This window comes from Elephas maximus, chromosome 3 (genome assembly GCF_024166365.1).
Source record: "Elephas maximus indicus isolate mEleMax1 chromosome 3, mEleMax1 primary haplotype, whole genome shotgun sequence".
Taxonomy (NCBI): domain Eukaryota; kingdom Metazoa; phylum Chordata; class Mammalia; order Proboscidea; family Elephantidae; genus Elephas; species Elephas maximus.
The window spans coordinates 4,697,397-4,714,008 of NC_064821.1; the positions used below are offsets into that span (position 1 = coordinate 4,697,397).

A 16,612-nucleotide genomic window follows, 5' to 3' on the forward strand; every position below is an offset into this window, starting at 1 on the left:
AAATGGTAACCTAATTTCCTGTGTGTATACCATACAAAAACACAGTATTGTTAAAAAAAAAAAAAAAAAAAAGACAGACTACTGCTTTAAGTATGGATTGCACCTGAACATAAAGAAAACAAAAATCCTCACAAATGGAGCAATAAGCAACATCATCATAAACATACAAAGACTGAAGTTTTCAAGGATTTCATCTTACTTGGACCCACGATCAACACCCATAGAAGCCAGAGCCAAGAAATCAAATGACGCATCCCATTGGGCAAATCTGCTGCAAAAGACCTCTTTAAAGTGTTAAAAAGCAAAGATGTCACTTTGATGACTAAGGTGCATATGGCCCAAGCCATGATATTTTCAATCCCCTCATATGCATGAGAAAGCTGGACATTGAATAAGGAACACAGAAGAATTGACACCTTGTACTTATGGTATTGGTGAAGAATATTAAATATACCATGGACTGTCAGAAGAATGAACAAGTCTGTCTTAGAAGAAGTACAGTGAAAATGCTCCTTAAGGCAAAGACAGGGGACGTGTTATCAGGAGGGATCTGTCCCTGGAGAAGGATATCATGCTTGGTAAAGCAGAGGGTTAACGAAAAAAAGACCCTCAACAAGACGGACCCATACAGTGACTGCAATGATGGCTCAAGCATAGCAATATTTGAAGATGACGTAGGACCAGGCAGTGTTTCTTTTGTCATACGTAAGGTCGCTGTCTCAGGCTGGCTTCTCTAGACAAACAAAACCAGTGAAGTGTGTAAATATATATCCAAACCAAAACCCATTGCCGTCAAGTAGATTCCAACTCACAGCGAGTACAACTGCCCCATATGGTTTCCAAGGAACACCTGGTGGATTTGAACTGCATATCTTTTGGTTAGCAGCCATAGCTCCTACCCGCTACACCACCAGAGTTTCCAACAGGTATATATAGAGAGAAATTTGTATCAAGGAAATGGCTCATGCAGTTGTAGCTACTGGAACGTTCCAAGACCGTGGGTAAGGAAAGAGGCCTCTCCAGATGTACATAGCCACAGGGGATGACGACCCCAAGATCAGCAGGTCGGAAAGCAGGGCTCTTGTTCACAGGCTGTGAAGATCAATGAATCCCAAAGATCGGCAGGCAAGACCGTAGGTAAGCTGCTAGGTCAAGTCCCAAGAACTAGAGATTGGATGAACAGGAGCCAGATGCAGGATCCAGAATGAGCAAAACCCCACAAGCCTTGCCAGAATATTCACTTCTATTCAATGCAGGCCACACTCCCAAGGAAATACTCTTTTAACTGACTGGCTACTCACAGCAGATCCCATCATGGAGGCGATCACATTATACCAAATCTCTTCATGGAAGTGATCACACTATGATACCGCTATCAAATCACTGAGAGTCATGGCCCAGTCAATTTGACACACAACTTTAACCATTACAGTCGCTGTGAGTCGGAACTGACTCAATGACACCTAACAACAACTCCTATATTCGTTGGACCTAACCGTAGCAAATTAGTGACTTAGTTACCTTGTGCTGCCATAAGAAAAATAGCAGAAGTGGATGGCTTTAGCAAACACAAATTTAACAAAGTTTAGGTGGTCAGAAGTCCAAATTCAGGGCACAAGTTCTAGACGAAGGGTTTCTCTTATTGGTTTGGGGGATGCTCCTTGTCTCCTTTAAACATCTGTGGGCCAGGGACCCTTGGAGACCTCCATGTGTCTTGAAACAAATCTTCCCTTAGGTCTAAGAGGTTCTTAGCAAGAGACCATGGGTTCAAAGGATGTGCTCTGCTCCCTGCTCTTCTTTCTTGCTGGTACTGAGGTCCCTCTCCCTCTGCTTGCTTCTCTTTCTTTTTATCTCTATTAAGATTAAAGGTGATGCAGACCAAACTCCAGGGAAAACTCCCCTAACATCAGGTCAGGCCTGTAAGCTGAGTAAGGGCATTCCATGCACTCCCTAATCATGCCTTATTAACATAACCTTTCCTCATTAACACACAGAGGTCAGGGTTTATAACATACCAGAATATGGAAGATGATTACATCTGATTACAAAATGGAGGACAGCCACAAAATACTGGAAACCATGGCCTAGCCAAGATGACACATGTTTTTGGGGACACAATTCAATGCATAACAGTGATTTAACCAGAGGTGTCTAAAATTTAAGACAAATGAGCCTAGATGGTGTGATGTTTGAAGACAAAGTTTTGAAATGGATATTGGTAAATATTTCCTTGGTTATGTATGTTTTTTGCCAAATTAACACAGGTATGTATCTTATGCACCAACCACTAATGCCAAAGGTGAAGAAATCAAAAGATTTTTGCCAACTTCTGCACTCTGAAATTAATCAAACGTGCAATCAAGGTGCATCCTGATAGCTGGAATGCAAAAGTTGCAAACAAAGGATCGGCAGTTCGAAAATATGACGTTGGTGACAGAAACGGAGATCACGTGATAAAATTTTATAAGACTTCTTCATTACAAATACCTTTTTTCAACTACATACAGTGACTATACACGTGGACCTCACCTGATGGAATACACACAGGAATCAAATCAACTACATCTGTGGAAAGCTACGATGAAGAGGCCAGGGGCCGACTGTAGAACAGGCCACCATTTGTTCACATCCAAGTTCAAGTTCAAGCTGAAATAAATTAAAAGTCCAAAGAAGCCAAGGTAGGAACCTGTGTATACCTACCTGTATTTACAGCCCATCTTAAAAACAGATTGGATGACTCAGAAACTGATGACCAAAGACCAGGGAGTTGTGGATCAACATCAAGGACATCATACACGAAGTAAGCAAAAAGTCATTAAAAACACAGGAAGGAAAGGAAAAGACCAAAATGGATGTCAGAAGAGAATCTGAAACTTGCTCTTGAATGTAGAGGAGCTAAAGCAAACGGAAGAAATGATGAAGTTAGAAAGCTGAACGGAAAATTTGAAAGGGCTCAAGAAAACAAAGTATAATAATGAAATGTGCAAACACCTGGAGTTAGAAAACCAAAAGGAAAGAACACGCTCAGCATTTCTCAAGCTGAAAGAATGGGAGAAAAAAATTCAACCTTCAAATTGTAATACTGAAGGATGCTATGGGGAAAATATTGAATGATGCAAGAAGCATCCAAAGGGGATGAAGGAATATACAGACACTGTACCAAAAATCACGAACCGATGGTATTTAAGGAAGAAATTCAAGCTGAACTGAAGGTACTCGTGAAAAACATGCCTCCAGGAATTGATGGAATATCAGTTGAGACGTTCCAACAAACAGATGCAACACTGGACGTGCTCACTTGACTGTGTCCAAAAAGTTTAAAAACAGCTACCTGGCTGACTGGAAGAGATTCATATTTGTGCCATTCCAAAGTAAGGTGATCCAAGAGAATACAGAAATTATCAAACAATATCATTAATATCACACACGAGTAAAATTTAGTTGAAGATAATTAAAAAATGGTTGCAGCAGCACATCAACAGGGAACTGCCGGGAACTCAAGCTGAACTCAGAAGAGGATGTGGAAAAAGGGATATCATTACTGGTGTCAGATGGACTGGGGCTGAAAACTGAGAATACCAGAAATGTTTACCTATGTTTTATTGACTGTGCAAAGGCATTCAACTGTGTGGATCTTAACAAACTATGGATAACATTTTAAAGGACAGGAATTCCCTAACACTTAATTGTGCTCATGAGGAACCTGGACCTGGACTTAGAGTCAGTTCAGACAGAACAAGGGGATACCGCATGGTTTAAAGTCAGGATAGGTGTGCGTCAGGTTTGTATCATTTCATCATACTTATTCAAACTGTATGCTCAGGAACTAATCCCAGAAACTGTACTATATGAAGCATATGGCATCAGGATTGGAGGAAGTGCAGATGACTCAATCTTGCTTGCTCAAAGAGAAAAGGATGTGAGGGACTTATTTATGAAGATCAAAGACCACAGCCTTCAGTATGGAGTACACCTCAACATAAAGAAAACAAAAATCCTCACATCTGGACCAATGAGCAACATCATCATAAACAGAGAAAAGATTGAACTTGTCAAAGATTTCATTTCACTTGGATCCACAATCAACGCTCATTAAAGCAGCAGTCAAGAACGCAAACAACGTATTGCACTGGACAAATCTGCTACAAAAGGCCTCCTTAAAATGTTGAAAAGCAAAGATGTGACCTTGAGGACTAAGGTGCCCCTGGCCCAAGCCATGGTGTTTTCAATCACCTCATGCATGAGAAAGTTGAACAATGAATAAGGAACATGGAAGAACTGACACCTTTGATTTGTGGTGTTGGCGACGAATACTGAATATACCACATATTGCCAGAAGAACGAACAAATCTGTCTTGGGAGAAATTCTCTTTTGTAGGGAGGATGGCTAGACTCCGTCTCATGTACTTTGAACATAAGGAGGGACTAGTCCTTGAAGAAAGACATCACAGTTGGTGTCACGGATTAAAATTGTGTCCCCCCAAGATATATGTCAACATGGTTATCCCATCATTCCCAGTATTGCATGGCTGTCCTCCATTTTATGATTTTCCTACGTGTTATAAATCATAATCTTTGCTGTGGTTAGAGGATTAGGGTGGGATGTAACACTCTTGCTTAGGTCACATTCCTGATCCAATGTAAAGGGAGTTTCCCTGGGGTGTGGCCTGCACCACCTTTTATCTTACAAGAGATAAAAGAAAAAGAAAGCAAATGGAGAGTTGGGGACCTCATACCACCAAGAAAGCAGTGCCAGAAGCAGAGTGTGTCCTTTGAGCCCGGGGTTCATGTGTGGAGCTCTTAGTCCAGAAGATTGATGAAAAGGACCTTCCTCCAGAGCCAACAGAGAAGGCCTTCCCCTGGAGCTGACACCTTGAATTTGGACTTCTAACCTACTAGACTGTAAGAAAATAAATTTGTCTTTGTTAAAGCCATCCACTTGTGGTACTTCTGTTACAGCAGCACTAGATCACTAAGACACTTGGTAGAGTCAGCAAAAAAAGAGGAAGACCCTCGAGGAAATGGACTGATACCAAAAAAGCAAACCCAAGCCCATTGCTGTTGAGTCGATTCTGACTCATAGTGAGCCTATAGGATAGAGTAGAACTGCCACATAGCACTTCCAAGGAGCGCCTGATGGATTCGAACTGCTGACATTTTGGTCAGTAGCGAAGCTCTTAACCACTATACCACCAGGGTTTCCAGACTGACACAATGGCTACAATAATGCTACAACATAGCAATGACTGTAAGGATGGTGCATGACCAAGTACTGTTTCGTTGTACTGTATATAGGGTCCCTATGACTCTTAACCAACTTTATGGCACATAAAAATGCACTTAAAAAACGAAAATAGAATTTTTACCTCACTTATTTTTGTTAAGTGCCAGGGAAAATGTTCAGACTCATAGCAAACCCATGTACATCCACGCTGAGGACAGTTAAGGAAGATTCAAGTCTTTTCACCTCATGCACAATAAATAAGAAAAAAGAAATTCTGATGCTAGAATTGACCTATTCAGAAAAGCAGCAGCAGCAGTATAGCAATACCCCTACTGCTGGTGCACGCTGAAGTGAGATCCGTAGGTGAGTCTTACTTGCTGATGGTAAAGCTCTCTAATAAATTCTAGTAACAAAGTTCCATTATGTTGTGTGCAGGAAAGAATTAACATAGACATGGGACTTCTTATGCTTACAATGGCCTGCCGGCAAAGGTGGCCACTGGTTATCGCATGAGAACCTGGATTTCAGGATGGTTTCAACCACTATGCATGTTAAAGTGACTCACTGTGCCTGAAGTATTTATGCACACAATATGATGAATCCAGCTTTCCTAGAGAGAGTGTGGAATTTTGGTACATGCTAGGCAGTTCGTGCTCATATGATCATCTCCCAATAAGAATCCTGGTAACTGTGTATATAATAAGCTGTGCTGTTGGACAACATTCAAAATCTATTATCATAAATCACTGCTGAAGGAATGAAGTACCACCTGGAAGACCATATGGTGAAGACTCTTAAAGACATATGCCTGCTGAAATGCCACTGAAATGTAGTATGGTGTTGTTGTTAGGTGCTGTCAGGTCAGTTCCAACTCATAACGACCCTACGTACAACAGAATGAAACACTGCCTGGTCCTGCACCATCGTCAAAATTGTTGCTATGTTTGAGCCCACTGCTGCAGCTGCTGTGTTGATACACCACCGCGTTGAGGCTCTTCCTCTTTTTCACTGACCCTCTACTTTAGCAAGCATGATGTTCTTCTCCACAGATTGGTCCCTCCTGAAAAAGTGCCCCAAGTATGTGAGATGAATTCACACCTTCCTTGTTTGAAAGAAGCATTTTGGCCATACTTCTTCCAAGACAGATTTGTTTGTTCTTCTGGCAGTCCATGGTATATTCAATATTCTTTGCCAACACCATAATTTAAAGTTGTCAATTCTTAATCAGTCTTCCTTATTCATTATCCAGCATCATCAAGTATATGAGGCGATTGAAAACACCACGACTTGGGTCAGGTGCATCTTAGTCTTCAAAGTGACATCTTTTATCACTTTAAAGATTTTTGCAGATTTCCCCAATGCAATACGTTGTTTGATCTCTTGACTGCTGCTCCAATGGGCATTGATTGTGAGTCCAAGTAAAATGAAATCCCTGACAACTTCAGTCTTTTCTGTTTATCAAGATGTTGTTTATTGGTCCAGTTGTGAGGATTTTTGTTTTCTTTATGTTAAAGTGCAATCCATACTGAAGGCTGTGGTCTTTGATCTTCATTAGTAAGTACTTCAAGTCCTCTTGAGTTTCAGTAAGCAAGGTTTGTCATCTGCATAACACAGGTTGTTAACGAGTCTTCTTCCAATCCTGATGTCTTCTTCATATAGTCCACTTACTTGGATTATCTAATCAGCATACAGGTTGAATAAGTATGGTAAAAGGATACAGCGCTGATGCACACCTATCTACCACACTACACCTAATTAAAAAAATCCCAACAAATTCCGTTATTATTCTAATAATCATTACTTACAAAACACTTAAAAAATTACATAAAATGCAAGCCTATGCTCATATTAAAAACGAACCTCAAAATATTCAGGGGTCTATTGACTTCAAACTAGAAAGACAAAGCTTTTACTTACTAAAGGTAAAAAAAAAAAAAAATACTACCTGTCAAAACTTGAGGAGCCCTGGTGGCGTACTGTTAAAATGTTTGGCTGCTAACTGAAAGGTTGGCAGTTCAAACCCACCAGTTGCTACACGGCAGAAGGATGTGGCACTCTGCTTTTGTAAACATTTATAGACTTGGAACCCCTATGGGACAGTTCTACTCTGTCCTATAGGATCATTATGAGTCAGAATTGACAAGATGGCAACGGGTTTATATGTTAGTTATCTAGTACTGCTACAACAGAATATCCCAAGTGGATGGCTTTAACAAACAGAAGTTTATTGTCTAAAAGTTTAAGAGGCTGGAAGTCCAAATTTAGTGCACCAGCTCCATGGGAAAGCTTGGTTTCTCTGTGAATTCTGGGGAATGCCTTTCACCTCAATCTTAACCCTGTTCTAGGAGATTCTCAGTGCATGGACACCAGGTCCAAAGGATGTGCTCTACTCCTGGATCTTCTTGCTTGGTGGCAATCAGGTCCCTCTCCTCTCTGCGTTCTCTCTTTTATATTTCAAAAGAGACTGACTTGTGATATAACCTAACCCTGTAGATTGTCCTGTCTCATTAACGTAACTACCTCTAATCCTGTCTCATTAACATAATAGAGAATAGCATTTACAACACATAGGATATTTACCTCCGGTCACAAAATGGAGGCAACCACACAGTACTGGGAATCATGGCCTAGCCACAGTGACACACAGTTTTGGAGGACACAATTCAATCCATAACAGTTTGTTTGGACGAAACTTACATACTATAGTTAAAAGAGTACTTACAAAATTATTTCTCCCTTAGTATTTATTTCTGAAAAGTAGTAAGCAGAAATACACAACCTACCAAACCACTTTAAGGATGAGGTACTAATGAAGGCAATAACACATTTACAATTTTTATAAGATTTTCATCCTGGCATGAATTTTACAGAGCATGATACATTAATTACTTTTTAGGATACTTTCCCATCATACATTTATAATATTCCTCTCTTGTATGTGTTCCCGTGTGATATTTTAAAGCAGAAGAAGAATTAAAACCTTTCCCACATTTCTTACATTCATATGGTCTCTCTCCAGTGTGTAGTCTCATATGTGTTGGTAAAGATGAAGGACTCTTAAAGGCTTTCCCACATTCCTTACACTCATAAGGTTTCTCGCCAGTATGAATTCTCACATGTCGTCGAAGGTAGAAAGGTTGAATGAAGCCTTTCCCACACTGCCTACATTCATAGAGTCTCTCTTGGCTGTGAGTCCTTTCATGGCTTCGAAGGGATTGGAGATAAGAGAATGCTTTCCCACATTCCTTGCATTCATAAGCTATCTTGCCGGAATGCTTTCTCATATGTTCTCGTAAGGATATACGCCACCTGAAGGCTTTCCCACAATTTTTACATTCATAGGGTTTGGCTCCAGAATGTGTTGTCAAATGGCTCTGTAAGGAACACTGCCAATGGAATGTTTTCCCACACTGATTGCATTCATAAAGTTTCTCTACAGTGTGCACTCTCATATGTCTTTGTAAGTATATGGGTGAACTGAAAGTTTTCTCACATTGTTTACATTCATAGGATTTCTCTCCACAGTGTGATTTCTTATGTGTATGTAATGATATGGGCCAAATGAAAGCTTTCCCACATCGCTTACATTTGTAAGATTCATCTTTGGTGTGTGTTCTCATATGTGTCTGTAAAGATATAGGCCATTTGAAGGCTTTGCCACAGTGCTTACATTCATAGGGTTTATCTTGACTGTGCGTTCTCATATGTCTTGTTAAAGATGAGGGCCACTTAAAGACCTTCCCACACTCCTTGCATTCACTGAATTTCTCTTCACTGTGAGTCCTTTCATGCCTTTGAAAGGATTCGAGAAAACTGAACGTACTTCCACACTGCTTACATCCATATAGTTTCTCTTTCCTATGAACCATTTCATGCCTTTGATAGGATCGGACATGAAAGAAGGTTTTCCAGCATAACTCACAAACATAAGGTCTTTCTCCACTGTGAATTCCCACATGCCTTTTTAGTTCCGATGGATAACAATAGCCTTTCCCACATTCCAAACATTGATATGGTTTCTGTCCATTGTGACTTGCAACATGTCTCTTAAATGATGAACGAGAAATAAAGACTTTTCCACACTCAGTGCATTCATTTGGATTGACTCTAGTAGCTGTTTCCATGTACAGATTAAGATTTGGAATCTGGCTGAAGGTTTCTCCCCATTGATTACCTCCATTACTTTCACAGAGTCTCTCAACCATATAATCTCTGTTAAAACACAGAAGGATGTTATTAATGATCTATTAATGATTAACATTTGTTAAGAAGTATTCCCACAGGATTCTATAATAACCATTTTTGTAGTAAATATGAATGAGACCTTCCCTATTTTCTATTCTAAGCGAATTGTTTGAAAGTGGAATAAGCTGAATGCTTTGAAAGAAGACTCAACCACTTCCATTTTTAAAACAGTGTTTCTTATATGAAGTTTTTTTAATCATTGTTTTCAACAGAACTATGTTTCAAACACTCAACGTCTAAGTCACATTTAATGAAAAACTGGTGTGAAAATTTCTTGTGAATAAACAAAGATGGAGGTAGGCATATCTGGGTTTTTTACTCATTCGTATGCTTTTATTAATTTCATGAAATACTAAGTTTCTCTCCTGGGATACTGTGTTCTCTTGTGTGTGCTACTCACCTCAGAGGTATCCCCTGTTTTTTATGTGGATCTTTAATGCTAAAGCCTTCCCAAATTTTTCCTAAAATGGAAGCCCAAGAATCGTTTCTTGTAAATAGTAGTATTTTATCTTCCTTGGATATTTTTTTGTCATGAGTATTCTGTTGAGAAACTGACCCAATGGCCTTAAATGGATTCTCATCATCTGAAAGCAAAAAGTGAACAAATTTTACAAGGAAAAATGCTCCTATTAGCAAAAAAAAAATACAATGAGTTAATAACACTTCATTAATAACAGGCACAAGGGGTCAAAATGGTAAGCAACTTCACAGACTCAGTAAAATTTTCACAAGGTATTCAAAACCAAACTTCTTTGGGACCCAAAATGACCTGTGAAACCTATATCCACACTGATGACCATAAAGGAGAGACAAGTCTTCTAACCAAGGCAAAAAAGAAAATTCAGTTTAATACATAAATTCTCATTGTCATCGAGAAACAATGACATTCTATCTCCATGATGGTGGTGACCATGTCTGTCCTACTGATCAATGTATTCCTCTTTCCACATTCCAAATTTTGGAACAGGCCTTACGAACAAAAAAAAAAATGCTTGTTCTCTAAATAACTAAGTGAAGAAATAATGTCATCCTTACCTACTGAGGCCAGGTTCCTGAAGGTTTCCAGCATCACATCTCTGTACAGCTTCCTCTGAGCAGGATCCAGCAAAGTCCACTCCTCCTGAGTGAAGTCCACAGCTACATCCTCAAAGACCACAGACTCCTAAAACATACAACTTATCTGTGCAGGAGGATGGGACAGCACTCAAGCCATAGGAACCTGAAACAAGATTCTGGGATTACCTAACAACTACCCTGTGACGAAGTCATCAGATCTCTTAACCCCGTACCCTGTGTTTACACACGCTAACACAAAAACTAAATCATCACATCTCTTAACCCTGTACCCTATGTTTACACGCACTAACTCATAAACTAAGTCATCAGATCTCTTAACCCTGTACCCTGTGTTTACACGCACTAACTCATAAACTAAGTCATCAGATCTCTTAACCCTGTACCCTGTGTTTATACACGCTAACTCAAAAACTAAATCAGATCTCTTAACCCTGTATCCTGCATTTACAAGCGCTAACTCAAAAACTAAATCATCGAATCTCTTAACCCTGTACCCTATGTTTACATGCACTAACTCATAAACTAAGTCCTCAGATCTCTTAACCCTGTACCCTGTGTTTACATGCACTAGCTCAAAAAATAAGTCATCAGATCTCTTAACCCTGTACCTTGTGTTTACACACACTAACTCATATACTAAGTCATCAGATCTCTTAACCCTGTACCCTGTGTTCACACACACTAACTCATAAACTAAGTCATCACATCTCTTAACCCTGTACCTTGTGTTTACACACACTAACTCATAAACTAAGTCATCAGATCCCTTAACCCTATACCCTGTGTTTACACGTGCTAACTCATAAACTAAGTCATCAGATCTCTTAACCCTGTACCTTGTGTTTACACACACTAACTCATAAACTAAACAGCACTGCTAATACACGGAATTTGTCTCTACATTTTCACTTGACCACTTCATGTCTCATTCCTCTCTATCAGAAGGCTTCAGGGAACAATGGAGAAATAAAAGAAATACTACACAATTGAAACAACTCTTTCCATTTTAAGACCATCGATGCCTTGTGAAGAAACTATTTCATCTGCTCTCCTACTGCTCACCACATCATGGCACTACGTGAATCACAGGATCAAACCTAGATGAGCTTTTAAGAAACAAAAACACTTTCAAGGACTGGCAGTTTTTCCTTCTATTTTCACCACGTGTGAGGTAAACAGGCCTGTAGAAACCCAGCTTGCAACAAGGGCCAGCTACCTACAATATCTTTAAAAGGTCAGGCCATTAGAAGTGGACAAAGCCAATCAGCTAAATGAAAGTATCTTTTTGGGGCAGTTCTAATTTTAACTCATTTAATAGTTATCACACAGTCACTATCTACCCTTCCTCTTTGAGCTATTTAATGGAAACAGGGTATTAATGAGAAACTAGAGCTAAGAAGGAAAAAAACATCAGAATTTAAACACCCACACATTCCCTACACTCGAGCCTCCGTGCTGCTGCCCACCAATCTTTAGTTCACACTCATACGCACACACACATGCTCTAAGGTTATAAGCTGCCGCAGAGCTTCTTCCACAAGAGCCATAAAAAGTACTCTGACTTTGAGGGGCAGGTTATGAGTTCAACTTTGATGAGCAGTTAAGTAAAGTCCAAAAACACTGAACTGTGAATTTTCCCAGAATTATAACATACATAAAGGGTTAGTAGTGCTTTTCTCTAAAAGAATATACTCCCTGCCTCAATTTCCAGGAAGAAGTGATACTCCAAAGCCACTCTGGAGTATCCCAACTTCACTCATTTTCACACTCACGGTTGAGCACACAAGCCTAACAGTCCAACCCTTGAACACGAACCATTGTGCAGCATGTCTCTGGAAGAGATCATCAGCCCACTCACATCCACGAGCAGGGAAAAGAGAAAATACTTCCATGCAGAAATTCTGATGCTAGAATTCACCTATTAAGAAAACCAACAGCAGTATAGGAATACCACTATTGTGGTACAGAGCAAAAAGAGCTCCCTGTTGTTCTTGTAGAGTTGGTGCCAACTCATAGCGACCCTATGTACAACTGAATACTGCCTATTCCTATGCCATCCTCACATAGTTGTTATGCTTGGGCCCACTGTTGCAGCTACTATGTCAGTCCATCCCACTGAGGGTCTTCCTCTTTTTTGCTGACCCTCTACTTTATTAAGCATGATGTCCTTCTCCAAGGACTGATCCGTCCTGATAATATGGCCAAAGTATGTGAGACAAAGTCTCGCAATCCTCACTTCTAAGGAGCATTCTGGCTGTATTTCTTTCAAGACAGATTTGTTCGTTCTTTTCGCACTCCACGGTATATTCAATATTCTTCGCCAACACCATAATTCAAAGGCATCAATTCTTCTCCAGTCTTCCTCATTCATTGTTCAGCTTTTGCATGCATTTGAGGTGACCGAAAATACCACAGCTTAGGTCAGGCGCACCTTAGTCTTCAAGGTGACATTTTTCCTTCTTCATGCTTTAAAGAGGTCTTTTGCAGCAGATTTGCTCAATGCAACACATAGTTTGATTTCTTGGCTGCTGCTTCCATGGGTATTACAGGTCTAAGTAAAATGAAATCCTTGACAACTTCAATCTTTTCTCCGTTTATAATGACACTGCTTACTGGTCCAGTTGTGAGGATTTTTGTTTTTCTTATGTTGAGGTGTAATTCATACTGAAGGCTGTAGTCTTTGATCTTCATCAGTAGTACTTCAAGTCCTCTTTACTTTCAGCAAGCAAGGTTCTGTCATCTGCATAACGCAGGTTGTTAACGAGTCTTCCTCGAATCTTGATGTCCTGGTCTTCTTCGTACAGTCTGCCTTCTCGGATTATTTGCTCAGCATGCAGATTGAATAAGTATGATGCACACTTTTCATGACTCTAAACCACGCAGGATCCCCTTGTTCTGTTCAAACAACTGCCTCTTGGTATATGTACAGGTTCCTCATGAGCACAATTAAGTGTTCTGGAATTCCCATTCTTCACAATTTCATCCATAATTTGTTATAATCTATACAGTCAAATGCCTTTGCACAGTCAATAAAACACAAGTAAACATCTTTCTGGTATTCTCCGCTTTCAGCCAGGATCCATCTGCCATCACCAATGATACCCCTCCTTCCACATCGTCTTCTGAATCAGCTTAAGTTTCTGGCAGTTGCCTGTGGACGTACTGCTGCAGTGGCTTTTGAATGATCTTCCGCAAAATGAGCTCCACAGGTCAGCCGTAACTACTGATGGTAAACCTATCTTACACGCTGTAGTAACAAAGTCCCATTGTGTAGTGTGCAGAAAAGAGTTAACATAACATGGGACTCCTTATGCTTACAAGTTGGCCCTTGATTACTGTGTGAGAACTTGGATTTCAGGATGGTTCCAACAACCACTAATGTTAAGAGTGGCTCACTGAACCTAAAGTCTTTATGCACACAATATGGTTTATGCTGAATCCCTGCTTTCCCGCAGGGAGTCTGGAACTTTGGTACATGCTAGGCACTAGGTGCGTACAGGGTCACCTGCCACTAGGAATCCTGTGTCTCTAATACGCTGCTCTGTAGGATAACTCACAACTGTTATCATAAATCACTCCTTAAGGAATGAAGTACAGCCTGGGTAATTCTACTGTGAAAGGACTCTGCAACTTAAGCCTGTTAAACCGCATACTTAAATACGGATAAAATTTAAAAATCACCCTTTATATTCACATATACGCATATATAAACCCACGGTAATGTTTGTAATAAAATGAAATCAAAGAACAACGTGCACTGTCTACTATGGATGTTTCCTTATGGCCACTTTCCCTGAGTGCTCTTTGGCTGTAGTAACAGTTGTGTGACTTTACCCCAAATCCTCTGAGTCTGCCTAGTGAATCACTGTACTGGGAGCTGGTCTTCAGCAGCCCTGGTGCAGACAGTGTGAGGGTGGGTATAAAAATGGTGGGAGTCATAATAGGGTCGGAACCTGTCTTAACCCCAGGTGGTAAAATGGGCACCACGATCAGCCCAAGGCTGATTCCCAGGAGGTGGTGGTCAGCCGTCCCTCCATTCTCCAACCTTTCTACCGCTTCTGACACAGGCCGTCATCCCTGCAGCACTCTCTACTTCTCTGCTGGGTTGATAAACTGCTGCAGTGGCCACCCAGGGCTCACAGGCTATACTTACAGTTAAATGGTTTGTTAAGGGAGTAACAGAAGAGAGTAACAGAGTACAACTCAGATCAGGATCAACAGACTACAACTCAGGACCAGGACGAGGGTCAGGAAGCACATAGACGAAGTGTCCCTTCTTCACTGTGGGACAGGTGTCTCAGCTCCTTTTGGCCATGCAGGCCTCCTCTCAGCCCCCTCAGGACAGGCCTCCTCTCAGCCTCGAGGACAGGCCTCTCTGCCTTCCGACTCCCTACTGTCGGCACTGCCACAAGGCTCCTTCCAGGCTTGTCGCCACCTTCAGTGTTATAGCCTTGACCTATGTTACAGTTCTTTTAGGACATTCCTTGCCTCCTCCTCCCTCTCCGCTTCTTTCTTCTTTCTTCCTTCTGCTTCTGTCATCCAATCTCTGTGGGGTTGGCTGCATACATAAGCAAGTTTTTCATCAATTTAAGGCATGGCCCTCGTACAAGGGCCACAAACTGACCAATCCCCTCTCAGTAGGCCAGACACTTCATCTGTATAATAGACTGTAATCACTTAATTTGCATACTCTATATAGGGTCGCTATGAGTCGGAATCGACTCAATGGCAGTGGGTGGGTTTTACAGTCACCTTGGAGCCCTGGTGGCTTGGTGGTTAAGAGCTATGGCTGTTAATCAAAAGGCCGGCAGCTCAATTCACCAGCTGCTCCTTAGGAATCTTAGGGGGCAGTTCTACTCTGTCTTCTGGGATTGCTATAAGTTGGAATCGACTCAATGGCAATGGGTTTGTTTGTAGTCACTTTAGAAGGGTCCCTGATAGTGCAATGGTTAAGTACTACAATGCTACCTCAAAGGCCAACAGTTCAAACATACCAGCCACACCGAGGGATGATGATGTGGCAACCTGCTCCCATAATGATTACAGCCTTGAAATCCCTTGAAATGGGGTAGCTCTAATCTGTCCTACAGAGTTGCTATGATTTGGAATTGACTCATAGACAGTGGGTTTGGTTTATCAGTCCCTAGAGAAGGACATCATGCTACGTAAAGTGGAGGGTCACGAAAAAGAGGAGGACTCTCAATGAGATGGATTGACACAGTGGCTGCAGCAATGAACTCAAGCATAACAATGATCGTGAGGATGGACGCAGGACCAAGCAGTGTCTCGTTCTGCCGTACATATGGTCACTATAAGTCGGGACCGACTCGAGGGTACCTAACAACAGTCAACATTGTATTATTGATCCAATCCAGTGCCACCAGAAAATAAACAAATGTACAACACTCATAAGTAAAAAAAAAACTTTTTCTTTATGTGTGTAGCTTTAACAAGTGTGCATGGAAGACCCCAAGAGAACAAAAACGTTATCAAAGAATAAGATTTTTAACAAGATTCCAGTACAGAAACAATACAAAAATACCTCATTACCTTTTCAGACAGTAACAATTTTAACTGCAAAAATTAATTGTAAAAAGCTAATGCATATTGTGGTAAAAAGGAAATTTAATTGGTCTAATAAAGAAATACAATGTGAACGCAAGGGAAAAACTGTGAAACATTACTGAAAAAGACAGGGACTTCCAAATTCTGGTCCGGCTTGTAAAGAACTTGGATGTCAGCATTCACGTGGTCGCGAGAGAGAAAAAACTGAAAATCAACACTCTTCTCAGATCCAGCAGAGACCTGAGGTCACAGGGCAAACCAGCTGCCCCAAAACTGAAAAGACAGGCTGATACAGAGAATCACCACTTAGTGGAGGTAGAAACCGTGCAGGTAGGAACACTTAAAAGGTAAATGACTAATTCCTGGAGGCAGAGTGGTCTAGCTTAGAGAAAAACACTCCTGGACGACCAGTGGCTTCGTTATCCAGTGCTCTAACACAAGTAACACCTGTAGGCGGTAGTAAAGAGAAGTCACTTTCTCACTGTTCCATTTTTAAGTCTA

The 16,612-nt window shown here is 40.8% G+C and overlaps 2 protein-coding genes across 11 annotated transcripts in view; both read right to left on the reverse strand.

Moving 5' to 3' along the window:
* LOC126071887 (zinc finger protein 14-like) overlaps nucleotides 1-16,612 on the reverse strand; it is a 68,902-nt gene that overhangs the window by 45,332 nt on the left and 6,958 nt on the right. The window lies entirely within an intron of this gene.
* LOC126071891 (zinc finger protein 555-like) overlaps nucleotides 56-16,612 on the reverse strand; it is a 116,311-nt gene continuing 99,754 nt past the window's right edge. For 5 of the 6 annotated variants that reach the window (XM_049876323.1, XM_049876326.1, XM_049876324.1 and 2 more), the window contains exons 2-4: nucleotides 10,505-10,631; nucleotides 9,870-10,053; nucleotides 56-9,436 (exon numbers count right to left, since the gene is read on the reverse strand). In XM_049876323.1, the coding sequence (XP_049732280.1) occupies nucleotides 8,110-9,436; nucleotides 9,870-10,053; nucleotides 10,505-10,631 (1,638 nt within the window). In that variant the 3' untranslated portion in view covers nucleotides 56-8,109. Of the gene's footprint in view, nucleotides 9,437-9,869; nucleotides 10,054-10,504; nucleotides 10,689-16,612 lie in introns of all 6 variants that reach the window. The other variant, XM_049876327.1, reaches the window with a different exon arrangement.